Consider the following 20783-nt stretch of genomic DNA (forward strand, 5'->3'; position numbering starts at 1 on the left):
TATGAGTTGTTATTCGGGTTAACTTAATTCAATCTTTGAATCCATTGAAATCTTAACTACATTTTTGCTCGATCATTGTTGTAGGGGGCTGGTAACGTAATTATTAGGGAAGTGTTCAGGAATTTATTTGGGGATTATTTTTGTCATTTAAAGTATTTGTTATTGTCGTATTGAAGATACATTTTATTTGCCGATCCTGCACCGTTTTGTCAGGATTAATAAATCAGAATTGCTCGTAGTGAATTTATTATTTGGCTCTCTTGTGTTTTCCCAATTTCTATACAGGAGAGGTCAGAATTTGTGCAAAATTGGGTGGCGCTCAACTAATCATTTCTAGTGACTACCAAAGATCAAAAACTTATGTTATATGCCCAAACGAACAAACCGCTGTGGAAGATTCTCATCTCGAGCCCTTCTTTTAATTAAGAATCTGAGCTAGCTGGCCGTTTATGCGGCGGGGTTTGAGTTTTACAGCGCCGAACTAACCTCACGTTATACCGTGTAAATGTGTGTTGTTGAAATTCAAATCTGTTTCCTTTAGCAATTTGACTCGAAATACTGTCGACCTAAAAATGCTCGACTAATTGCTATGCAACAGATTTTCATTACGTAAACAACCCAAATTCACTCGGTAAAATATGGTAAAATACAAACCTCTTGTGAAAAGTTGTGAACTCATGCTTTTGCATGAGAGGGGTGAAAGAATGATTTTGCCTTTGTCGTCGCGGAGACGATACAGCCGCTCACCGATGGCGTCTAAGATCACTCCGTGGCTGAGGGTCACATGGTGAGCGTACCGGCTCTCTCGACCTGACGAAATTCTAAGACGTGCGTAGACAGCGACAGAAAACACGCTCTGCTCGCTGGGTGGAGTAATGCGTATCACGAAGAGTACGCGAACAGTTTTAGTGAGAAAAGCCGCAAATAGCTTCCGCCAACTTCAAAAAACTTCACGATTCTTTAAGAACATGTCCTATGTTCGTGTGTATCTGTGACCACAGGTACGCGCTTTTAATAACTCTCTTACGACGAATGAGTAGCTCCAGTGTTAAATTAAACAATTATGGCTCAGGGTACCTCCTATCATATCATATCACTGTAATAATACGAATATTAAGGAATTCGATTTGTGCAAACTTTAGCGCTTTAATTTTGTTTCAGCGACATCTAACGCATAAATCCATAAGCGTCATATTACAGTTTTAAACGATACATGTTTATACTGCTCCGCAATAGAGGGCGCTTTTAAGTATACCTAAATTTGTTTTCCAAAAAATGCATAAGGTTAGCAATCTGTGTATGTGTAGATCTGTGGCGAAACTGTACACATGTATGATCACAGCCGTCTATAATTACAAGCCATGCTGAGAAGTTTTGCAACGTTGTCTCAATCGGTGGGCCGATATAAGTTTTAATGGCGTCTTGTTGCTCTTGAAAATTGGCATTTTTCCTCTCTCCTGTGTTTCGCCTTGGTGGTTTTAATACAGAAGAAAGATACTTAGGCAGCTTACAATTGTGCATATATATTATTTATTTACAAAAATGGATAATAACATTTTTATTTGACTTTAAATTTCGGAACGCTGTAAAGTGGTAACTGCATCATAATGTGTTTTCCATCGAGATCTCTGAAATTGGTGAACTTTTGTCGAAAGAGGTCGAGGTGAAGCACACGCTTGAGCACTTAATTTCGGCAAAAAGGCAGTAAATCGCTGTGCATCAGCGAGGTTTTGTCAACGGCAAGGTGTGATTCGGAATGGCAGACTTTAAGCCGGTCGCTACTCCAGTGGGTCTAAGTGCGAAGCTTTTAAAGAGGGGGGCCCTGTAGGCTTCAAATTCCCGTACCGTGAACTCTTGGGAATAAGTCGGAAGGTTCCTTCAGAAAATCAACTTGACATGTCCGTGCTAGAATATCTGAAATACAAACTAATAAAATAATAATTGTATTCTTTCACGGTAAACACTTACCGTACTTACGTACCACGTAGTGTGTAAGTCATATTTGAGCTTGTACAAGTACTTTGAACAAATACAAGTGCGTGTAAAGGGTCCAGTAAGGTGTAGCCTGCTTTAGAGGTTATGACAACAAATCGATATATTTCGTTTAGCAACTTACCTGAATAATAATTTCTGTTCATTCCATACAGAGTAACACAAATTGTTGCATTATCGCTCTGTTAAAACAGGCAAATAGGAATATTACACCCAAAACACATATAAAATACACCTGAAATCTGCCAGTTGAATTAGGAAATCGGCCTACCATGCAGTGTTGCCATAATTCTCAGCACGGCTTGTAAATATAGATGGTTGTGGTATGATAAACAATGGTATAAATATTCGTAGACTATAATAATTGTTAACTGCTTACTTTTGTTGAAGCTAACTAATTCTTTTTTTCTTTTTTTGCAGGTAAGTCTTTAATGGTTTGTGATACCTACGTGAAGTGATTCTTTTAACCTTCCAGTAGTTGCGCAATAATTTTTAATTATACTTGAAACCTTGTGTGAACTTACCGAAGTGAAGAAACGAAGAACTTTAAGTTTAAAGGTTGTCATATTTATGGCGCCACGCGCCCAGTGACCGAGTACTCAATAATTTGGACGCTAGACTTCGGCACTAACCCTGGTTCGAATCCAGATCAGCAAATTTAAGAGTGTTCTCGAAAAAGGGTATTCTCTTAGCTGATCTTGTGAGTTGTTTAAGATCATAAAAATTCGTAATATCAGCCCAATTACTCGCCCTTTTGAAGATATAGATGTTGTCAAGGTAAAGTTCAAAGGTCACCTGCCACGTGTGGGTGATGTTGGAAAGTAGGTGTCCAATGACTCCATTTTTTATGGAGTGATTTCATCTTCAAGGCAATCAGAGATCAATGGTTCCATCTTTGTAGGTCAAGGTTAGGTATAAAGGTTACTCGCCTCTTTCAAATGACCTTGAAGGTTGATCAGCACCTGGGGGTGACCTTGCAAGGTGAAACTCAAAGGTGCGTTCGATGGTTCACCCCTAAGCATTTCCCCGGGTCACGTGGAAACTTCAGATTGACAAAGCGGTGGTGGTGCATTATCCCTTTCTATAACATACCTACATGCGTAAATTAGCTTCAAAGAACCGTTTAGGTAAACTGCGTATAATTAATATTGGAAAATATCTTTAGGGGTTCGATTGTTACAGTCCCACTAATGGGTAGACTACCAGTGAAATTTAAACAAACCCATTCAACCTGAGTTCGTGAGAGTGGTGCGGACAGTCCAATCTCAAATTAAAGGATTGATTTGTCAGTTTGCTCAATATATTCGAAACAATCAAAGCGACATAACTTAAAATTCTTGTGATATCTAGTGATTAAAATACCAACAATTGAATCCTATTATTCTGTATGAATCGTTAAAGTTACCATTGTTGCGCTATGTTGAAAATTACTCTTTTTAATCCAGTATGCAGCACAATCGTTTAATTGGTTTCCATATAACGAAATATGGTTTAAAGAGGTGATCTTGAAAAGTAGGTCAAGTGAAGTTTAAAACCTCCCTCTGGTGGTGACTTTGAGGAGGTATGGGTGAAGAAGCTCAAAGCTCGCCAGGGTCGCTTCTGGACCGGCGCTTACCACCTGGCTATGGAATTAAGTCAAGGTGAGGTTTAAGAGTTGTGTACTGTACAAAAGGGCTTCGATAACAAACAATGTAAATGGACTGTATTTATAAATTGCTTCCAATGCCTTTTACGAGTATGATAGGAATGAAAGAGTACAGACACAAAGGGTAAACGTGTTTTTTCACTACTAGCGTCTGATGACATGATTATTAACCTTTTTTCCACTTGTGAAGTATGTTAAAATATAAAAAGGTGAATAGTGTGCTGAAAAAAGTGAAGTGAAAATCGCGCGTTGGTGCACAAATGATGTAAAGATTTGAGAGACGATTATTTACGTTTAGTTAATCTGTGATTGAATTATAGTGCATTTTATGTTAATAAAGTATTCATTAAACATTTAAAATAACAGGTTATGGCAGCCCAGAACGTTTAGTAAAAAAAAAGTTTGACAGTGACGTGAGTGGAAAATGATTCGCCAACAAATCGTAAGTTTCCCTTATATTTTAAAACGGACTGAAATCGACATATAATTAGTGTACCGATCGCGTTAATGCTAAATGAAATACGATATTACGAAAACGAAATAAACATTGCACCGATAGGTAACGAATTAGACGAACGCGTTTTACCGAGCGTTTTACAATCGCGAAATTTTGAAACGTACGTAAATTAGTAAACGCATATAAAATGAACGATTTATCGCACCATATCTCGAAACTGAACGACGACAATTATTCATCGTGGAGCATTAGAATAAAAAGTTATGCGACAATGAAAAATCTAGATACGGCTTTAACGGACGGAAATTTCGCAACGAAACCAGAAAACAAACAAGCAGACGATAAATGCAGAGCCCTAATTGTTTTGAATGTGGACGACCGCAATCTATCTCAAATCGACGAATGCAGCACCGCATACGAAATGTGGAAAATTCTGGAAAACGCTCATGCCAAAATTGATAATTTTCACGCGATATTATTAAAAGAATTCGTGAATTCAGAGAAGAAAACAACGGAATCAATCGATGAATACGTCTATCGCAAATGTGAGATTCAGAAGAAATTAAATGAGCGCGGATTAAAATTCGACGAAAAAATCAAAATCGGTATTATTCTAATCGGATTACCGGAAACGTACGAGCAAACTATCCGGACCATAGACTTAAGCAAAGAAGATTTAACATTAGACCAGATTAAAACGAAGTTACGTGAAGAAGAAAAGTTGATCAAGAACAAAAATTCCTCAAACGAACACGCAACGATTAATATAGCAAAACGAAATAACGAAGCAAAAACTGAACCTCGCGAACGTGAAAGTCAACAGAAAAATTGGAGAAACGAACGAACCCAGGAACGTACATATGGGGAAGAAAATTCTAGATGCGAAACGTCATATCAATCGGAAAGCATTAAATGTTTTCGATGCAACCGTTACGGACACATCGGACGTTTTTGTCCACGATACGGAGATGATACGAACGGAAATAGAAATAAAATCGAAGCTCAAGGCCAAAAGAATAAAAAGGAAAATTCTCGAATCACCGTGTGTCAAACCAATTATGTCGCAAACGAAAAGAAAGAAGAATGGATAGTAAGACAGCGGATCCACAGATCACATTTCAAACGACAAGAAGAAATTCACAAAAATGAAGATGGAGAATCGAAGCATAAGATGCGCGGGAGAAGAAATATTAAAAGGAGAAGGCATAGGAGACGTAAACGTAACATTGGTCCAGAATCGAGAAAAACGAGAGATAATCTTAAAAGATGCGCTTTATGTTCCTAAATCGACAAACAATCTAATATCTGTGTCAAAACTGTGCGACGACGGAAATTCTGTTAATTTTGACGGTATCGCAGTAACTGTTAAAGACAAAACGAATAAAACGGTAATGTTTGGAAAAAGAGACAACGACATATACAAAGTAACGGAGGACATTTCTCGAGCAACATGCAGTGAATGGAACGAATGGCACGCAAGACTAGGTCATCCAAGTAAAAATGAAACAAGAGAATTGGCAAATTTATACAATCTCAAGATTAATGCAATGCAAAAATCCTGCGACACGTGTAATGTATGCAATATTAAAAGAAAGAAATTCCCTCTAATGATGGCAAATAGAAGAAGAAATTGTTTAGACCTGATACATAGTGACGTAATCGGGCCAATAACTCCATATTCCAGAGGAGGAAGGAGATACGTCGTGACATTTATCGATGACCACAGCCGATATGCCGAGATCTATACCATCACACACAAGAGCGAAGTTTTAAACAAATTTATTGATTACCAAAAGAAGGTCGAACGGATGCATGACAGGAAAATTAAAGAATTGAGAAGCGATAACGGAGGCGAATATTTAAATAGGGATTTTGAAACTTATCTACGAACACAAGGTATCCGAAGGGAGCTGACCACGCCATATACGCCACAGCAGAATGGAGTGGCAGAACGTTTGAATCAAACACTTTTAAATATAACAAGATGCCTCATGAACCAATCGGGAGCCTACGACGATTTCTGGGGTGAAGCAATATTGACTGCAAATTACATTCGAAACCGAAGAACAACTACGAGTAACGAAGGAAAGACGCCATACGAAATATGGAGTAATAGAGTAACAGGAGTAACTCATATGAGAAGTTTTGGATGCAAATGTTGGTACAAAAACAATCAGCCCAGACAGAAATACAAGCCTCAAGGAAAGGAAGGGATTTTTATTGGATACGAACCCTATTCCAAAGCTTATCTGATATGGGATCCAATACAAGAATGTCTAATTATAAGCAGAGACGTGAAGTTTGATGAAACAAGATTCCCAATGAAGGAAGATAACAATAACGATAAAAACGAAAATGAAGTAATATGGAATCGTTTTATCGATCCATTCATAGATGACGAAGAGCATAGTATGAACGAGTCGAACGATGAAAATAAGGAAAATAATAATGAAGACAAACGAAGCGAAACGAAAAACGAAAACGAACAAGACGATGACAGTGATGAAACGAAAAACGAACACGAGCAAGAAGTGAGTAATCAAGAAAATGATGAGGACAACGACGAAGAAAGAAATGAACTGCAACGTGAAGAAGTAACTACGACTAGGAGTGGGAGAATCAGCAAACGACCTGTATGGCTAGAAAATTACGATACCACAGGACAGACGTCATACGTCATTGCCGAATACATATCAGAAACCGAACCAAAAAGTTACAACGAGGCCATGAAAAGTAAAGAAAAGTACGATTGGCACGAAGCAATACAAGAGGAGTACGAAAATTTGATAAGTAACGATACGTGGAATATAGTTGAACGACCCAGAGACGCAAAGATTCTAAGAAGTATGTGGATATTTAAACGAAAGTACGATGACTGCGGACGAATAATGAAATACAAAGCACGACTTGTCACTCTAGGTAATCATCAAACTAAATATGTAGATTACGAGAAAAGTTTTTCACCAGTAATCATGAGAAAAACGATGCGAATATTATTAGCCATAAGCGTAAGAAAAAATTGGGAAATAAACCACATCGACGTAAACTGTGCATACTTAAATGCGAGACTGGATGAAGAAACCTACATGGAGATACCAGACGGATTCCACGAAAATTTAAACAAGAAGAAGTATGTTTGCGAACTGAAAAAAAGCCTGTACGGTCTACATCAATCGGGATATTTATGGAATCAAGAGATTAACGAATTTTTGAAAAAGATTGGGATGCAACGATCAAGAATGGACCCTTGTCTTTACTACAACACGGAAAGAACTCTGATCGTGACTCTATATGTAGACGACATGGTCTTACACGGATTGAAGACAGAAATAGAAAAATTGAAGAACGCGTTAAGTAAAAATGTCAAGATCAAAGATCTAGGCGAAGCAAGCAGGGTTTTATCGATCAAACATTAAACGATTCAACGGATCACTGAAGATAGATCAAGCGGCAACACCGTTAGAACTTGGAGCAAAATACACGAAAAACATGGCTGAAATAAATAACCGAGTAAAAGGCATGTATGAAAAAATAGTTGGAAGCTTATTATACTTAGCCACCAACACGAGGCCAGATATTGCTTTCGCAACGTCCTATATGAGCCAATTCACGATAAATCCAAGTCAACAACACCTACAAGGAATAAAACGAATACTAAGGTATTTAAAGGGAACCTTAGACGTGGGAATAGTATATACGAAAGATGAGAAGGAAACAAACGTTAAAATTTACACTGACTCAGATTGGGGAAGTGATTTAAACGACCGCAAATCATATAGCGGATATGTATCAATAATGAGTGGAGGACCTGTGTCATGGACGAGCAGAAAACAACGAACTGTAGCACTCAGTAGTGCGGAAGCTGAATTACTTGCTTTATGTGAATGTGTCAAAGAGACGATTTGGTTTAGGCAGCTATTCGAAGAACTGCAAATAATCTATGATGTGAGCCGACCTTGGAAAATATACATGGATAACATGGCTGCACAGAAACTGGCAGAGAACGAGACAACATCGGAGAGAAGCAAGCACATGGACATAAAAACGTTAAAGATAAGAGATGACATCAAGGAAGGAAAAATTTTCTTGAAGTACGTACCAACTGAAAGGAACTTGGCGGATTCATTCACAAAAATTTTGAGCAAAGAACGGACAACACGACTGAACGGATTGATGGGAATTGATTTCAAGTACGAAAGGAAATCAATTCAGGAGGGGTGTTAAAATATAAAATAAATGCTTTCTCGGCATTTGTTCAAAGTGGTTAATAATGTGGACATTATCACAGAATAAGACCCTTCACAGAACAGAAACATAAATGGCGCTAAATTGTCACTGATTACAGCGTTTCCCGTGGTTGTACGGAGAACTATTTATCGCAGACTCAAATATTTTTTTTGCAAAACCTGTAATTTTGCTCGTTACAGGAAATATTTTTATCGTCGATTTTATACGTACACATGGTTTAACACATGTCAATATTGACTTTTGAAAGATTTAAAATATGAACAAGTTATGTGACCGTAAAAGTGTTGTGTGGCGGATTGTAACGATAAAATATCAAAAAGGCATCGTTTCCCATGTTTTTAAACAGATTGTTTTGTGCTTGAAACGCGAAGAGGGTTGAAATGTGCTGTTATTTATCTCCTATTTATGCAAGGTATGGAATTTATAAATTACCAGCTGTAGAGGCGCAAAAGGGTGTAGACTTGAGTTTTATATTTAAGTATATAGACGTAGATACTTATATTGTAATTCCTTTTAGACAATGAATAAAAAATACGTTTCACTTCCACCCTCGCTTCTCAAGTAACAAGTAAGCACCAGGATCAAGTTAACATTTGTTGTCAAAAACTTGTGTGACAATTTGCTGAAACGGTTTTATTACCTCTTGGAACAAAAAATTTAGTTCTAAAGATATTTTTTAACAAAAGTATGTAGTCCAAACAGCAATTAAAACCAAATATTTCGTACGACAAATCGTTATGTAAGGATCTTTCTGCAAAGTGTTAACATCTACAAAGCGTAAGTTCCACTCACTTCTGAGTTTTATGTAACTTGTAAACATGTAATTTAGGTTCTCTGTGTTAAATAATGTAATGTGATTGTATCTAAATACACTTTAATTTAACAACTGTGTATTTTTTATTGATATTTATGAATTAGATCGAATTGGGGAAATTACTTCATGACTTTAGAAGCTGGTCACCAGATGGCGCTACTCTGATTTTGATGCTTTAGTTCGTTCACAACCCGAAATTTCGCTCAATGAACGTTTAGACAAGTTCTCTAAAACGAATAATTGCCACCATTCGCAATTTCCAGAGAAATTATATACCTAAAATTATCACATTTTGAAAAAATTCGAACGAAATTACTCTTTGAAAAATCTCAATGACAGAACAAAATACGGCCTGTTTGACTTGTACTTCCACGTACTTGTTTGACATGTTAAATTAAGAAACAAACAATTCTGTCCAACCGTTAACTCTCTTATCAATATAATATGTTAATTTAGAGGATTTCAAGTGCTAGTAGTGAAAAAATAGTATATATACCACGGTAGAGAAGTCTATTATTGCCTTCGCACCTTACACCCCTCGGCGCAAGCGCCTCGAGATGTAATCTTGGTGCTCAGGCAATAATAGTGGACTTCTCTACCTTGATATATAATGTACTATTATTATAAAAAATACAAAGTAAATAAATTTCTGCTTAATATGGGTGGCATAGGCACAATGCACTATTAGAAAATGACAAAGTTACGAAAGGATCATGTAAACAAAGGAACTTACGTGGTGACGATTGCTCTTTGGTGAAAAATGTGCGATTTTCGATGGTTGACGCTTTGCTTCTTAACAAAGACGTTCATGATGGTTTTTGAAAACTGCACGGCCACATCTTGATTTCTTGATCCATAGTAACGACTAAAGCTGGTCGGCCATTGATGAACGGCGGCTTCTACGTATACGAATCGACGGGTTCTCAATGATGAATGCGACTTTTCTTGACCTACTTTCTAAGGTCACAAACGTTCCAAGGCAAAACCAATAGAGCGCTTGGGGGAAAGGGCAAGTCTCTTGTACCTCGCCTTGATCTACTTACTACTCAGGGTCACCGCCAGGTGGTGAACGACGTTGAACGGTTCAGATACGTCTCCGTATCACTAGGTTTAATAAAAAAATTAACCTGTAAATATATATAAATATCAAGTGCCAAATTTGACTACCTCTTTTCATGTTAATTCATATGCACATCAGTGGGGTGGGATAAAAAGTGAAAAAATACTCCGGTTTTTTTTATTTTTTTCAATAAAAAACAACGGCTACAAAACCGGAGGTCGGGTGTTCGGACCTGGACTGAGGTAGGAATTTTTCATCTGTGGCAGAGATGTGAATTTCCTTAGATCAATTTCGAGCACTCTGCCGGCTACTCCGAGTAGTATAGAACAACTTAAGATCTTGTGCAGGGGCACCTCTAATAAGCATTATGCGGATCACTCTGTAATTGGGCGTAAGCCTTTTGTGGGCCTAGAACAAGAGGGACAAATAAAATAAACACAAATAAAATGCTTAGTTAAAATAGTATAAAAGCCATAAAATAGTACATTATATATCAAGGTAGAGAAGTCCACTATTATTGCCTGAGCACCAAGATTACATCTCGAGGCGCTTGCGCCGAGGGGTGTAAGGTGCGATGGCAATAATAGACTTCTCTACCGTGGTATATATACTATTTTTTTCACTACTAGCACTTGAAATCCTCTAAATTAACATATTATATTGATAAGAGAGTTAACGGTTGGACAGAATTGTTTGTTTCTTAATTTAACATGTCAATCAAGTACGTGGAAGTACAAGTCAAACAGGCCGTATTTTGTTCTGTCATTGAGATTTTTCAAAGAGTAATTTCGTTCGAATTTTTTCAAAATGTGATAATTTTAGGTATGTAATTTCTCTGGAAATTGCGAATGGTGGCAATTATTCGTTTTAGAGAACTTGTCTAAACGTTCATTGAGCGAAATTTCGGGTTGTGTTTTCTAAAAGTGACAGCGTGACAGTTCTCATTATTGACTACTAGTTAATAATAAAAAATTATTAACCACTTTGAACAAATGCCGAGAAAGCCTACTTTACAAGTGGAAAAAAGGTTAATAATCATCATCAGACGCTAGTAGTGAAAAAAAATATTTTCTAAACGCATTATGCAATAATAATTAAACAATTCCATTGAAGAGCATACAATGTCCCTATCCTTTTAAATGGGCCACATCAAATTAGAGAATTTAGACCACTTAAATAGCCTTTATTAACAAATGACACTCATCGTTTTATTGTTATTTTGTATCGATGGTTGGTATAATAAATTGGGTAATGGTTTAAGAAATGTACGTGAAGTGCATAGGACTCAATTTTTTAGCATCACCCGCCAACTTAAGCGCGACACATTTCCCATAGTAGGGATGAACTTATTTATTTTGCGATTTTTCATTGAACAAAGTTTCATTTATGATGATTTTGTATTTTAATTTTAATTTAGAGATTACAATAATGTGACTACCACAATGTTGATTGGCATTGGGTCAGTAGTTGTCCTTTAAATGTCCTAAAATTCGATCTAAAATTTCTAATGCTTTGATAATAATAATCTTTATTCTTCTTCTACGAACTTATTAATGAAATTGAAAAAAGATTAAAAAAAACCAGAGAAAAATTACAAGTCCTCGTATTCCGTTCTACCACTTAAACCTCGACAAAAACTAATAAATGTAATACCTATATTTCAAAGAAAAATTGGCGTGGTATATTTACATACATAGGTAGATTGTATGTCGGTATTCTCTTAGAAAAATCTCCCTGTATATTTGTCTTTCTGTAAATATCTCAAAGTACCGATATCCATAATAGTACCTAGCGTAAACTATACCTACACAGCACAAGAACCACACCATTCTATAACAAGATACGAATCATCGTATACCATTTTCAGTAAAGGAATTTTTGAACACAGTTCACATTCGGAAACACGACTTTTCATCCGGCTCATATTCAAGATGACTGAAGCTTGAACTCAAAGAAATCGATGGCGAAGGTTTGACGCTGTCTCTTTTCGTTCTCGAGTTAGACGTCGAACATACGGGCAGAAAAAACCATCACATAAGTGACATTTTTAGCATTTAAATCGAAAGGTGGTGTTTTCTGCATAATTTAAAGCTTAATTCTAATAAAACAACAATTATCAATTTTTCATTACGCCAACCAGACGATGGCGCATCCACTAGTGTCCGCTCTACTTACTTTTTGGGGTGTCTACTGGATCACCGCCTTAATTTTCATCTACATTGTGAAAACATCTGCAGACATATTAGCAAACTCACATTTTTGTTGAGGAAATTAAAACTCACTGCATCTATCAGAGTCATAAAAAATGCCTACTTCGGCCTGGTTCATAGTACACTCAGCTATGCGGTTCTCGCATGAGGTCATTGCTCATTTTGGAAACATGTGTTCAAGCTACAGCGCAGGTGTATTAGAATTATAGCAGGCTTAGGTTACCGCGCCGACTGCCGTAAAACATTTGTTGAGCTAAACATTTTAACACTACCATGTGTATACATATTAGAGGCAGTATGTTATGCTAGGTCTAATATCTGTAATTATAGTTACCAATCTGACGTGCATTATCACAACACTCGACATCGGAATAATATTAGGAAAAAATTTTGTCGACTCACCATCACTCAAAATGGTTTAATTTACCAATCTCAAAGTTTGTTTAATAGCATTCCGATGTCTGTTAGATCTGCAAGTTTAAAAAAATTTAGAACAACAGTAAAAAACTTTCTGATGTCTAGTGCTTTTTACTCCCATGAGGAGTTTCTGGAATCTAGCTATAAGATGGAACTGATATGATTGTATTATTGTGATTTATGTAGTTGGTTATTAATATTAATTGTGTTATGTTTTATATCGTTGTTATTATGTTATATTGTTGACAAGTGTAAATGCCTCCTAAGGCGTAATGCATACAATCAATTCAATTCAATTCAATTCATTGGAAATGCTTAATGTTTGGTGTATGGGTATGAAGTTACCTGTTTAGTCAAGCAGAAAAGAAGACAGTAGTGTCGTGTCAAGTGGTGATTGTACCGTACTCTACCGCAATCGGTAGATTAAAGAAAAGTCGCGGATACTGTCAATACGGTACTTACTTATAATAGTGCGCAATCGATTTGTTAATTTCAATCTAAAATTCTCGCACATCTCATTTAATAGGATTACGAGCATGTTATGATGAGGCTTATAATTATTATTCAGAAAGCGTACGTTTGCGACACGAGCGAGCTTGCGAGCGAGTGGAGCAAGTATCCCGAGTGAATAAGGCTTATTTGTGTTTTACATAATGATGGCGTTATACGGTTATCATTTCCAATGTTTCCGTCTTTCCGATGGTTGCATGGATTGCGAAATCTGTAATTTTTTCTTTCGAAAAGATCCCCTAGAAAGGGGTTTTTCACATTGCAAGTCGATGACCCGTCCAAATTATCTCGTTGCGTTTTAGTGAGCTATTTTATAGCTAAGTGCAAATTCACTCTTCTGATGCAGATCATTGCCATTACCCAAATGTCTAGCTTTAACGTTGTGGGCGTCATGCTAAAAGCTAACAATTCTTTTATCTATATTTATGTCGCGTATACAAACATACCCTTTAGTTTGAAAAACTGAAGTCTGAAACATTTCGTTTTCAACGTACAAAACTAACCCAACACCGCAACCTCCCACCTGTTTTTTTTATGGGAAATCGAAGTGTCATTAGCATAATAAAAAGACAAGATATAAAACTATTTATTACATATCTATATTACATGCGCCATTAAACAAGCCACTAAAGATAATTTTATCAATCCTGTAAAGAAGGTAACATTTTATGAGATTCCTTAAAACTAAATAAAAATGCCATCCACAAAAATGTTAAATGTAGACCAATACGTATCTATATACAGTAGCAGATCGAACGAGTCATAAATAAATTATGGATTAATCTCGTGATTCTGATTATGCAATTGTATTGTGCTTTTGTGTTACTTTTAAATGGCATATAGCTGCACTGGAATGCCTATTTGCTTTGAACAATGTACAATTGAAGAAAATCGTGGACTGTTAGCAAGGTTTGATTAAATTAAATCCATAACTAACGGTGAAATGCATAAAAGGGTATTATATGTAAATAAGATAGAATCGAAACATTCACATAAAATAAGTGAGTAATGTAACACCAATAGCTGCAATAGTTTATTGTAAATTTGCTAATGTCGCCACTAATACTGTACCATTGCCAATAAACGATTAACTGACGCAGTAGGTTATTAATTAGAAGCCCTCTTGAGATTAAACGTAGCCTTACGAAAAAAGGTCTAGTTAGTATCGTATCGTTAACATAAAAAAATGGGTATTTGTAATTAACTACCGCGCAGCAGCGCGGAAATTACTTACAAAGAATAATCAATTTACATTATTCTATAGAGAACTGGAATTTCACCATACAAAGCACTCGAGGACAATCTCAAAGTCGATTATTCTAAAATTCTTACATGCCTCATACACAATGTAGCAAATTATTAGTAACAAAAAGGCAAATAAAGCACGCTATCTGGAAATGGAAATAATGTAAAACGGTAGTTGTAAAGGTAACTTATGCATTGTTTATTAGAATTGTTAATGTTTCAGGTAATATACAACTTCTACTTTCAGATGCAGCCTTGAATAGAAAAGTTCAAGTAGTTGCAGACCGTGCGCCAACCAAAGGCGCAATTAATTGCCTTAGCCGGTAGAAATTGATAAATAAATCGACATCGTATAAAATTTCTCCAAACATTATTTGAGGAAAACACGTTTGATGAAGCAAGAAATGGATTTGACGCATGTATAGCGATGCTGATTGAAACCGTGCCACTAAACCGAAAATTATGCAAATTGCAGAACATAAAAAGATCGCTAAATCGCGCACGTAAATTGGAGAATTCGGTATCTTTGGCATTTGCTTGGTTTCGATGGAGTCATTGATCTCCTGCACGCGGATGATACTTGCATTGCAACAATCGCCGTAAATATAACGCTAAAATTTCTTTTGTCCAAATTTTTTAGGGTCGATTAAAGAGTACCTATTGCATGAGTGAAATATAATTGTTACCTAATTCCTAAATATATTATATTAATGGGGTTCCAGGCAGTGCCTAATCTATTATCTTACCTCTGTTATTTTGTTTTTAAGAGTACCGTATACTCAGACTAATTTCTTACTCCACCGATCAGCTTTATACAGCTTATGTGATTACGTTAGGAGTAGGACTTAGAAAGAGAAGGCAGACCAGGTACGACAGTAACATTTAAAACCAAATCTTCGTTATCAAAGTGCACGTGAAGTAACTGAAATTACGTATTATTATATCAGTTAAAGTTAAATTAAAAATTTAATGTATATTTTTGTCCACAACTTTGGCGATTTTTTGTATTGTGTATCGTATGGGCGCGAGTGCCACTCGGACGTTTTCAGGACGTATCAACCGCCGTTTTTGTGACCTAACCTAACGACAGTAACGTAGTATGGGTATAAAAGTCACATACTAAAAAATTTTCCATCTTTCTGACAAATAACTTCCTCCTTTCTTTTCTGCTTCATGGAAGAAAGTAGATTGAATTCAAGTCAAGGTTTGCATTCCACTAAACCATGGTTTTCAATTGTCCGTTTTAGATCTGCATAGGATCGGGGCCATTCTGACAAAATGTGATTTGCACACTATACCCACTTGAAATGGAGCAGGGTCAATGGTATATTATATATCAAGGGACACCAAAGTGCGCGTTTTAATTCCGCGGCTACCTACAGTTCCCTGAACGATTAGGACGCACTTTGTAGTTTTGGCTACCCAGAGGAATAATTTGCTTGGGGGTGTGATTTTAATTTTTTTTAAATATGGCATTTAGCGAAGATCAATCAAAAATTTCATTTTTTCGATAAACTACATAAAAAAAATTATCTGATTTTGGTACATTTTTAAATAGAACCAGTTTATCTATCATTTTCGTGAAAACAAAAACTCAGTTATTTCAAAAACTTCTTAACCGTTTGACCGATTTTAACAAATTTGGTATCATTGAAAAGAGCATTCCTTGGGCAACAAGAATCAACCAGGGGGTTAGTTTTGACACTATGATCCAAAATCTTAAAAAAAATCAAATGGAATGATATGACTTTTTCTTTATGAAAAAGTAGCAAAATAACACCCAAAGAGGCCAGTGAAAACCGTTTTTCAAAATCTCGTTCCTAACCTCAAATATTGGGAAAATGAGATTAATTAAGTAATTAATAAAAATGCTTAAATTGTATCTTATTTGACGTATTTCCGTATTTGTCGATGGCGCGAAAGATTGTTTGGAAAAGGACTCTACACTTTTAGGTAGGCCTTGGAAAATTAAACAAATGAAACACGATGCATTATAAAATAATAACAGTTTAATTTTCCAAGGCCTACCTAAAAGCGTACGGTGCTTTTCTTTCGCTCATTGAGAAATACCGGAAATACGTAAAAAGCAACTTAAGCATTTTAATTAATGAATTAATTAATCTCATTTTCCCAATATTTGAGGTTTGAAACGAGATTTTGAAAAACGGTTTTCACTGACCTCTTTGGATGTTATTTGGCTACTTTTTCATAAAGGATAAGTTATATCATTCCATTTGATTTTTTGTGTCATAATGTCAAAGAAGCTCCCTGGCGGAGAAGGATTCAACTAAATTAACTATATTTTGGTTGATTCTCATCGCCCAAGGAATGCTCTTTTCAACCATACCAAATTTGTTAAAATCGATCAAACGGTTAAGAAGTTAGAGCAGGTTATTACAAAAACAATTGAACGCCCCACACCATCTTTGTTTTTGAAATAACTGAGTTTTTGTTTTCACGAAAATGATAGATAAACTGGTTCTCTTTAAAAATGTGAAACAAAATTGTTTAGTTTATTATGCGAAATTTAAAGAAAATGCAATTTTAAAATTTAAGATAGCAGTTACGCCCTCTGTTGGTCATTTTTAGAACTTGAAAATATTTTCCAGCGATTCTTTATGACCAATTACCCAATAATTTTTTTACCCCTAAGTCATATGACGAACGGTTCTCGAGATATGGCCGAGGGTCACCCGGTACATCGAAACCGGAAATTGGTCACTTCGGTATTAATACGGTAACGCTTTGTAATATTCAAGTTTGAAAATTATAGCAGCCGACCGATCGTTTCTTTCACGTCATGCAGTTCTCTTTTTGCATAAATCAGTCACGTATTATTAATTTACTTCTGCTGGGAGCTCGTAGCGAATTTAGAAGGCACCACCTTCGTTAAACTTGTTAAAAATGGCGTAACTGTCTCCGGTTGTGAGAACAAAACGATTCCCCGCACACAGAGGTTATACGGTTTTCGGTTCGAACTTTTCAATGAAGTTTTACGCGATCTATAACTCATTCGCGTTCACAATATGAAAATTTGCACCGACGGCGACGCGACGGTTCAGGAAAAAAATACGCGGTTGAAAATAGTAGCGCTCGACCGGCATAGTTTCTCTTCGTACACTTGGGTAAGAATCCCGCTCTCCAACCAGATTTTTACTTAAATACCTCGCCGCTAATTTCTTTCGGAAAACAATTCGTGGTATGCATTTTTTGTACAAAGTTGATCTTGGTTATAATTTGGGATATAATTATAGAGTTTAAAAACTCGCCTCTTATTGTATAATGCTATCGCTTTCGATCCAACACAAGCCGTTTGTAAAATACAAGCTGTATTTATAAATAATATATTTCAAATTATTGTGAATAAATATGTATTCTATGCACAGTCCTTTCGAATGTCGATTAAATGTCGGGAAAAATCTGCCGATAGTTTGATTACTGTTGATAGTAAGTATATTGTTGGCCAATTATTAAGATTGAATCGTTTAAAATCCCAACTCGGCCCGTGTAGCGCACAGTTGAGTGGAAGCTCGATTGCTGTACTAAGGATTCCTGGTTCGATTCCGGGTTCAATGTGGATATTTGTAAATGTATAGTGGGTTGGGTTGGTAGAGCTGAAACCCTGCCCACTTAAATATAAGTGCCAAAAAATAAAATAAATATATGCTCATATCGGTCATATCAATTATGCACTATGGTGGGCATGTTCGTCCTTAGATCGATATGTTGTTGCCATCATTTTTTTTATTGATAATGTTATAATAATTCATAGTGAAGTTAATTAAGTTATTGTTATTAAAATCCTGTTAAGATCGCGTGTTCCCAGCGCATAGGTCCAGTTGCTCAACATAAATGAGTTGTAGCAAACATATTTAAAATATCATTAAAATGAAAGGATAACCTCCAGCTGTTTAAATTAAATGTTTACCATTGGAGTTCAATAATGTATATCTCATATTTATTTTCGCAAGTAAATGTAGGTCAGGAGGATTCAATTTTAATTTGTTTTCCTTTCTCAATAAAACAGAAAAGGTTTGATGTAATAATAAAATTACTAAGATATAAATTGACTCAACCTTTTTTAGGTACCATTTTTGTGGACTCAAAGTCGTATTGTAGGTATTCGTGGATCAAAATTTACTTTTATAGATGGTATTGTACGTAATGCTTATGCCATAGATGTTGCAGGGATAAAAACGAAGTCGGGTTTTCAAAGAAAATAGCAAATATGAATTCGTATGGTTGTTTACAAGTTAGAATTAACGTTTCCACTTTTAAAATCAAACAATGAATGAATTTATTTATATATATTAAAAAAAAACAAATATAATACTTATTAACGAGCTCCTAGCGAGTTTAAAATTTTGCGGTGTCTGCCTTTCTGTCCGTCCGTCCGTTAGCACGATATCTCGTAAACGAATTGACCGATTACGATGAAATTTAGTAGATGAATTCTGTATCAAATTTGTAGATCGGAGTTCGTGAATTGGCAATGTAACCTAAAAAATAAGGAAGGCCCTTTTGACTTCTCCGTGAGTTATGAACCGAATTGCATGAAATTCAATATGCGTATAGCTTTAGGCATATAAAACGCAATTCCAAAAGTTGAGGATAATCGACCATTTATAAACCGAATTGCAAACTTTCCTATTTGTGAAAGCATTTAAATGAAATTTAATACATAGCCATTTGGAATAAAAGCAAATATAACACCAGTTTCAAAATTTGGTGTTGCGCATGCGCAGTGCCAACTTTCTTATTTATGGAGGCCAACATGTCTCGTATTTCGACATAAGATAAATTACCAATAATTTCTGACTTGTGTGTTTGCAACACTCATTCTCACCACGTAAGAAATTGCTAAAACTTACACAGTGGTAGAAACTAGAAAGTTTAACAGAGCCATTTCAAAGTATTTAGAATTTTTTTAATTAAAACAACTTGCAGTTTCATTATTTTCAAATGGTGTAACGATCAAGTTAATCAAGTTAATCGCTCGTTTGTCTAGGCCTAGGTCTATTGCTGAAAAACACCCCAACTATCATCAGAAACAATCTTTGCCCGAAGAAACGGTTATAGAAATATTTTATAACTCATAGCATTTCGGCGCTTATCTGATTATTACAGGATGCCATTAAAAAATTTAAATTTGAAATCTCCCAACTCGGAAGCTTTTGAACGCTTACGTTCTGATCGGCTAAAATACATTTTTAGATATCTGGTAATGCTCTTTATACGTTACTCGTCTAAAAACTGTGAATTATTAAATGGCTGAACTGTAATGCTCCAATTATTGGGTTTAAATCGGCAAGAGTGGGCTGAAAATTACAATTTATGTTGACAATGTTTCAACACCGTTCTCAATTAAAATGATTTATCCTTTTGTAAAATCTTCTAATAAGAAAAATGGCCGGTGGAAAGATAACTATTTATTTTATAATTGCGAACCACTCCTATGAATACTTTTTTCGTGTCGTTCAATGTGAGGTATTGCAAATCAATTTTATTATTAAAATGGCGTTGTGTAACTTGGTTAGTAATGATTTAGTTAATTACATAAAACATACGTGACTAAATTTATGGTCTAGAGAGCATAATGGAGCGTTAATATAAAATGATTTGTTTCTAGTATTAGGTGCAGTACGAATGTCTTCCAATACGTTGTTACTAATTTCAATTTGTGTGCACGAACGGTAGCCTTGCTCTCAATAGTCATTTTTCTAAAATTTAGTGCCTTAGAAAGTTATTAATGATCTAAGCGAATATAAATTCTACCACTTTTTTGTTTATTTGTTAGATAACATCTGTAACGAACAAATTAGTCTAACTAGCCGTTTAAATAATTTATATCTGTTTAACTACTAATTAGACCAGTACCTTATCTCAATAAGAGCTTTTTTTACACATTTCACTTTCAAATTTTTCGTGGGGCTATTTCACCTCGTGTAGCTTTGAAATATACAATTTGTTCTCCGCTTCAGTTACTCACTTGTGATTATAGAAAATTGCGCAGTTTTGGTATGCCGAAGAGAGAAACGTACTGCAAATTACATTGCGTGGGAATTGAGTCAACTTGTTTTTATTGTGGTGAACAAAATAGTCTTGTATGTATAAATAATCCGATATACATCGCGATTTAAGGTGTAAATTAACTTGTTGCACTTTACATTAAGTTTATAAATATG

At 35.7% G+C, this 20783-nt stretch overlaps 2 protein-coding genes and 1 long non-coding RNA gene across 4 annotated transcripts; all 3 read left to right on the forward strand.

Moving 5' to 3' along the window:
• Nucleotides 1-4281: 4281 nt before the first annotated feature.
• LOC116164016 lies at nucleotides 4282-5379 on the forward strand. The gene has a single exon (XM_031478142.1). The coding sequence runs from the start codon at nucleotides 4282-4284 to the stop codon at nucleotides 5377-5379; it is 1098 nt and encodes a 365-aa protein (XP_031334002.1).
• Nucleotides 5380-7583: 2204 nt separating this feature from the next.
• On the forward strand, nucleotides 7584-8318 carry LOC116164017 (secreted RxLR effector protein 161-like). Its single transcript, XM_031478144.1, has one exon. The coding sequence runs from the start codon at nucleotides 7584-7586 to the stop codon at nucleotides 8316-8318; it is 735 nt and encodes a 244-aa protein (XP_031334004.1).
• A 5739-nt stretch (nucleotides 8319-14057) lies between these two features.
• Nucleotides 14058-15263, forward strand: LOC116162698. Of its 2 annotated transcripts, none has more exons than XR_004143587.1 (3): nucleotides 14058-14543; nucleotides 14618-14781; nucleotides 14846-15263. It is a non-coding gene; the product is annotated as an uncharacterized LOC116162698 (long non-coding RNA). The 2 variants fall into 2 exon arrangements; XR_004143588.1 differs by having other exon boundaries at nucleotides 14058-14262.
• Nucleotides 15264-20783: the final 5520 nt, after the last annotated feature.

The sequence above is a fragment of the Photinus pyralis genome, unplaced genomic scaffold, assembly GCF_008802855.1.
Source record: "Photinus pyralis isolate 1611_PpyrPB1 unplaced genomic scaffold, Ppyr1.3 Ppyr1.4_LG2, whole genome shotgun sequence".
Taxonomy (NCBI): Eukaryota; Metazoa; Arthropoda; class Insecta; order Coleoptera; family Lampyridae; genus Photinus; species Photinus pyralis.

Coding starts and splice junctions, on each gene's coding strand:
- LOC116164016 (XM_031478142.1), top strand. CDS start 4,282: ATGAACGATTTATCGCACCATATCTCGAAACTGAACGACGACAATTAT.
- LOC116164017 (XM_031478144.1), top strand. CDS start 7,584: ATGGCTGAAATAAATAACCGAGTAAAAGGCATGTATGAAAAAATAGTT.